The sequence below is a fragment of the Rhea americana genome, unplaced genomic scaffold, assembly GCF_003343005.1.
Source record: "Rhea americana isolate MKP2758 unplaced genomic scaffold, rheAme1 scaffold_908, whole genome shotgun sequence".
Classification (NCBI taxonomy): domain Eukaryota; kingdom Metazoa; phylum Chordata; class Aves; order Rheiformes; family Rheidae; genus Rhea; species Rhea americana.
The window spans coordinates 6,072-11,697 of NW_028187098.1; the positions used below are offsets into that span (position 1 = coordinate 6,072).

Genomic DNA, 5,626 nt, shown 5'->3' on the forward strand with positions numbered 1-5,626 from the left:
TACGGTGCTCCCCGCCGTGCTCCTCGTGGCCCCGGGGTGCTCCCCACAGCCCCGGGGTGCTCCCCGTGGTGCTCACTGTGGCCTTGAGATGCTCGCAGTGGCCCTGGGGTGCTCCCCGTGGTGCTCACTGTGGCCCTGGAGTGCTCACTGTGGCCTTGAGATGCTCACTGTGGTCCTGGGGTGCTCACCACGGTGCTCACTGTGGCCTTGAGATGCTCACTGTGGTCCTGGGGTGCTCACCACAGTGCTCACTGTGGTCTTGAGATGGTCACTGTGGTCCTGGGGTGCTCACCATGGTGCTCACCGTGGTCTTGAGATGGTCACTTTGGCCCTGGGGTGCTCACCATGGTGCTCACCATGGCCTTAAGGTGCTCACCATGGCCCTGAAGTGCTTACCACAGTGCTCACCATGGTCTTGAGATGCTCACCGTGGTCCTGGGATGCTCCGCACAGCCCTGAGGTGCTCACCATGGTGCTCATCGTGGCCCTGGAGTGCTTATTGGGGCCCTCAGGTGCTCACCATGGTGCTCACAGCCCTGAGGCACTCACCATGGTGCTCACTGTGGCCTTGAGATGCTCACTATGGCCCTGGGGTGCCTACTGTGGCCCTGAGGTGCTCACCATGGTGCTCACGATGGCCTTGGGATGCTCACCATGGTGCTCATCGTGGTCTGAAGGTGCTCAGTGTTCCCATGAACCCGGGGTGCTAACCGTGGCCTTGAGATGGTCACTGTGGTACTGGGGTGCTCACCATAGCACTCAATGTGGCTGTGATGTGTTCCCCATGGSCCTGAGGTGCTCACCATGGTGCTCACTATGGCCTTGAGATGCTCCCTGTGGCCCTGGGGTGATTACTGTGGCTCTGAGGTGCTCACCATGGTGCTCACCGTGGCCCTGGAGTGCACCTCATGGCCCTGAGCTGCTAACCATGGTGTTCACCGTGGCCCTAGGATGCTCATGTGGCCCTGAGGTGCTCCCCATGGCCCAGAGGTGTTTACCGTTGTGCTCACCATGGCCTTCAGGTACTCGGTGCTCACCATGGTGCTCACCATGGTCCTGAGGTGCACACTATGGCCCTGGGGTGCTCACTGTGGTGCTCACCGCGGCCCTGGGGAGCTTACCATGGCCCTGAGGTGCTCACCATCATCCTCTACCTGGCCCTGAGGCACTTGTGATTGGCTTCTTTGCGGCCCTGAACTGCTGACTGTTGCCCTGAGGTGCTCACTATTGCCCTCTGCATGGCCCTGGGGTGCTTACCACTGCCCTCTGCATGGCCCTGAGGTGCTCGCCATTGCCCTCGTTGTGGCCCTGAGGTGCTCACCATGGCTCTGAGGTGCTCACCGTTGCCCTCACCGTGGCCCTGAGGTGCTCGCTGTTGCCCTCTGCATGGCCCTGAAGTGCTTGCTGTGTTGAAGGCACTCGATGTGGCCAAGGCCCTCGCCGTGGCCCACGGTCCCGACGCGTGCGCTGTGGCCTTCTCTGCGGCCGGGGCCATCGCTGCGGCCCGGAGGCACCTGCCGTGGCCCTCTGGGCGGCCCCGCGGTAGCCGGCTGCGGGGCTCCGGGTGGGGAGGGCTGGGGGCCCTTGCTGTCCCCCGCCTGCCGCAGGGACCGTGCGGGGCGCTGCCACCACCCACAGCTGCCCTTTCCTTTTCTCCCCTCTCAGGTGCTCGCGAGCCGGGGCGAGGGGATGAGGTGCCCCCCTGCCGCGTGGTGTGCCGAAGCGGCTCTTTAGATCCTCCCCGGCCCAAGCCTCCCCTGCCATGGATGCCTCGGGGGCTCTTGCTTCGGCTCCCTCCTCCGCGGCTCCCTCGGGCTCCCGCAGCCCCATGTTCCCCCCAGGAGCTGACAGAGAGGAGTGGGGACCGAGGTTCAATTGTGCCCCTTCCACCTCTGCCGCAGCCTCGCAGGCGATGCCAGCATCTGGCCGGAAGAGGAAGGCCAACTTCTCCAATGACGAGACTGAGACCCTGGTCTGGAATGTGGTGCGGCATTTCAGCGCCCTGTATGGGTCTGAGGCCCTGCGGGCTCACCCCGTGCGCCGGAAGCAGCTCTGGACCCAGATCCAAAGCCGCGTCAACTTCCTGGGCTACACCGAGCGCTCCATCGACGACCTCAAGCACAAGTGGCGTGACTTGCGGTTGGACGTCAAGAAAAAGATCACCTCCAAGAAGCACCTGCCTATGAACCGGGCGGGCGGGCCGCTCCACAAGCCGCGCCTCACGCCCCTGGAGAAGATGGTGGCTTCCACCTTCTTGCAGGCCAGCCACGACTCGGAGCCCGAAATCATCTTGGACCCAGGTCAGTCGTGGTGGTTCTCTGGGGACAGGAGAGTTGGAGTAGCAGAGTCCTGTGCTGCATCCCCACCTGCGCTCTTCGAGTGACGTCCAGCCTGGTAACGTCACCAGGCCACGGTCCCCCGAGTTCTGGGGTCCGCCGAGCGTTTGCTTTCTGTGCTAGCCAGCGCGGCGTGGATCGTGGAAGGAGACTTGTGGGTTTTGCTCGTGTATGCGGTGTGTGTCAGGATTACAGCATCCAGCAGGGCTGTGGTCCTGTAATATCTGAGTAGCAAACACCAGGGTTGAAAACTGCGTGCGCTGGAATTAAAAATCCATCGTGGAAATAACCTGGGATCAACAGGAGCACGTCAAACTTTGTGGGAGTGGGTTTCTTTAATTTGATACAGTGCCTGGCCTTGCTGGATACCATCTAAAGGCAGCCGGTAAAAGACGGGATGGGGTTTTATTTCCCCTGTTCATCTCAGGGTTAGCGTTCCCTATGCTTAGCTCAGGCTAGAGGCAGCGGGAGCAGCTGCTTCTCTGCAAAACCACGCTGTCCTGCTGCCGTGTCTCTCGCCCCGGCGCTGCGCGAGGCAGAGAGGAGCCGGCGGGTCTCTGGGCAGGCGGTACCTTCCCGGGGGGCCTTGCCTTTCACCCCCTCCAGCACCACCTGAGTAAACCTGTACCTCCGCCTCGTGCAGGGAGCGCAGAACCCTTTTGCTAGTTCTGCTTTTTGGCAACGTCTTTTTAATTCAAATGTCCAAGATACGCTTGGGGGAAGATGCTGGTTAAAGATCCAGCGTTGTTGCTCCTTGCAGTGGTGAGTGAGCGCCGTGGGGCTCCTGAGGCTGGGCCCGCAGGTGAAAAACAGACTAGACTGTTTTTGGCTGGAAGGTAAAATGCCTCTTGCCTCTATGTTACTTCAAAAAGGAAGTGTCCGGCTTCTTAGTATCCCCAAAGGACACCAAAGTTAGCTTGTTCRTGCCCTCTTCCTCTGCTCTTTGCTTTTCAGCTCAACTCTTCAGATTTCAGTGGGGATGGGGTGGACAGCATGAGTTTTATTTCACTTCTGAAGCAATATGCGCTTTCAGAAGGTCCGTGCAGGCTGGGGCTGTCTCTGAACCAGGCAACCTCTTTATTATAGAGCASAAACAGCTCTGAGGCTCGAGGAAGACGTCCTGTGGGACATTTAGGGGATGCAGCCCTCTGTGGGAGTGGGCTGGTTCGGGATGGTCCTGGGTGGCGGTGRTGGGGAGCGATCCTGCAGGAGCAGGAGCTTCTGGGCCTCTTGGTGTGACTGTGCGTCCCACCAGCGTCGCTCCTCTGCAAAGCCCTGCGAGACCTTTCTCTTGGGGAGCCCCAGCCCCCGTTTTCCTTGGTGCATGAGCCGCCAGTGCCGCCGTCGCAGCGACTGAGGCTGGATTCTCTCTGTCCCGCAGATCTGTTCTTCCCAGGTGCGACCAAGCAGTCCTTCATGCACCTGCAGCCTGGCGTGAGCCACCCCAGCATCTACATCGACACTAACGGGCAGCCGTCGTCCTTGCCGGACATGGAGGGCTCCGCCGTGCCCCGGCTGGCGGTGCAGAGCCCGGACCCCTCGGTGATCTGTGAATACAGCCGAGGGGAAGGACAGAGCAGCTCCGGTAAGGCTCCGAGACAGCCTGCCGCTGGGTTGGGTGCGCCGGGGGTTTGTGCGCTCGAGGGAGGCTGCGGGCTCTGGACGGCGATGAGCTGGGAGCGTGGCGGCGTGTCCACCCGTGGGTGGTAGCAGGCTGCAAAGCGCCCGGGGCTGGAGCCCGGCGTGGCGGCAGCAGGGTGCGGGGTGCCGCCGCGGGGGCCGGCTCCGGGCGGCCTGGCGGGTGCCGTGTGCCGGCGCTCCGGGCGCCCCGATCCGGGCACGTTTCCCCGCTCCTGCCCGCCCGCGGCTGCGAGTCCCGCCTGGCTGCAGGTGCCCGACCGCGGACCTGGAGCACGGCTTCGCCGCGCCGGAGGGAGGCTGGGTGGCAGGAAAAGGCAACAAACGCAAGCGGAGCAAAGGCGCCGGCCGTCGCTGGGCGGCGCGAGGATGCCGGGAGGCGCCGAGCGGCGCGCGTGGGGCGGGCGGGCGTGGGGGCTGGGCGTGCAGGGTGTGTTGGCTTGCTGTGATCTGCTCCCATCTTTCCCGTAGGGGCGTCCGAGGGGGACATCCGTGTGTCAGGGAGGGATAAAGGGCTCGCACAGAGCAGACGCGGCGGCCGCCAAGGCTCACGGGAGGGCGCCTCTTCTCTTCCAGCCGAGTCGGGACCAGAGCTGCGGACTCCGGACATGTCAGCCATTTCCCCGTCCCTGCGAAACGAGTCCCTCGTCTCCTACGCCTCCATGTCGGAGGAGGAGGAGCGGGAAGGCCGGGAGGTGGACAGGGGCCACRGTGGGGCCGCGGGGCTGCAGGCCGGGCCGGAGGCCCCGCTCTCTGCGGAGGAAGACATGAAACTGTCCCGGCAGGCCATGCTGATCCGCAGGTGCAGCTCTCAGGGCTCCGTGACGTCCCTGCCCGAGGACCCGCTCAACCCCGGGGACGCTCACTCGGACTGGGGCCACGAGGGGGTGTCCGACCTGCCCGCCCTGGGCCGCGGGCTCGACTCCTCGCACCCCGAGGAGCAGGCGGGCGGCCCGGGCCCGGAGATGGGCGCTTTGCCCAGGGTACTGATGGGGCCCGCCTGGGAGAAGCCGCCGGAGGAGGAGGCGCCGGCGCGCTCCCCGCTGCACGGGGCGCTCACCGAGGAGTCGCTGCCCTCCTCCGCCTCGCCCCCCGGGGACGCCCCCGCCGCCCCCGGCCCGCCGCGCGGCCCGGGCTGCGCCCGCCTGCGGGACGACCGCCGCGAGAGCTGGAGGACTAAYATCCATCACCTGCTCGACCTGGAGGAGCAGTGGGACCAGCTGTACCACCAGGAGCTGGCCATGTGGCAGGAGGAGCGGGCCACGCAGCGCGAGGAGAGGGCCCGCGACCGGGAGCTCCAGTTCCGCCTGCTGGGCGTCCTCACGGACATCCGCGACGAGCTGCGCTACCTGCGCCAGGAGCGCGCCAGCGCCCGGCAGAGCCAGGCGCCGCCCGCCGAGCCCCGGCCGGAGCCCGACCCGCTCCTGGAGCAGCCCAAAGCCGAGCCCGGCTTCCCCGAGCCGCAGCCCGCCGGCGCCGCATGGGCAGACACCGCCGTGCCCAGCAGAAGCCCCTTCGGCAACCGGGGCCGGGGCCGGCGCCGGGGCCGGCCGCGCGGCTCGGCCTCCAGACACAGACGGCTCTTCCTCGCCAACAGCTAGGGGCAGGCGGGGACGCCGTCCCGCGGAGGACGTGGTGTGCGTACAGCCCTC

At 65.4% G+C, this 5,626-nt stretch overlaps 1 protein-coding gene across 2 annotated transcripts; it reads left to right on the forward strand.

Annotated features, from left to right (window-relative positions):
- The first annotated feature begins 1,671 nt into the window (after nucleotides 1-1,671).
- LOC146584642 (uncharacterized) lies at nucleotides 1,672-5,620 on the forward strand. 2 transcript variants are annotated; one of them, XM_085324399.1, is made up of 3 exons: nucleotides 1,672-2,300; nucleotides 3,718-3,921; nucleotides 4,446-5,620. In XM_085324399.1, the coding sequence occupies exons 1-3, from the start codon at nucleotides 1,763-1,765 to the stop codon at nucleotides 5,573-5,575; spliced, it is 1,872 nt and encodes a 623-aa protein (XP_085180525.1). In that variant the 5' UTR covers nucleotides 1,672-1,762; the 3' UTR covers nucleotides 5,576-5,620. The 2 variants fall into 2 exon arrangements, with proteins under 2 accessions (XP_085180525.1, XP_085180526.1); XM_085324400.1 differs by having other exon boundaries at nucleotides 4,551-5,620.
- Nucleotides 5,621-5,626: the final 6 nt, after the last annotated feature.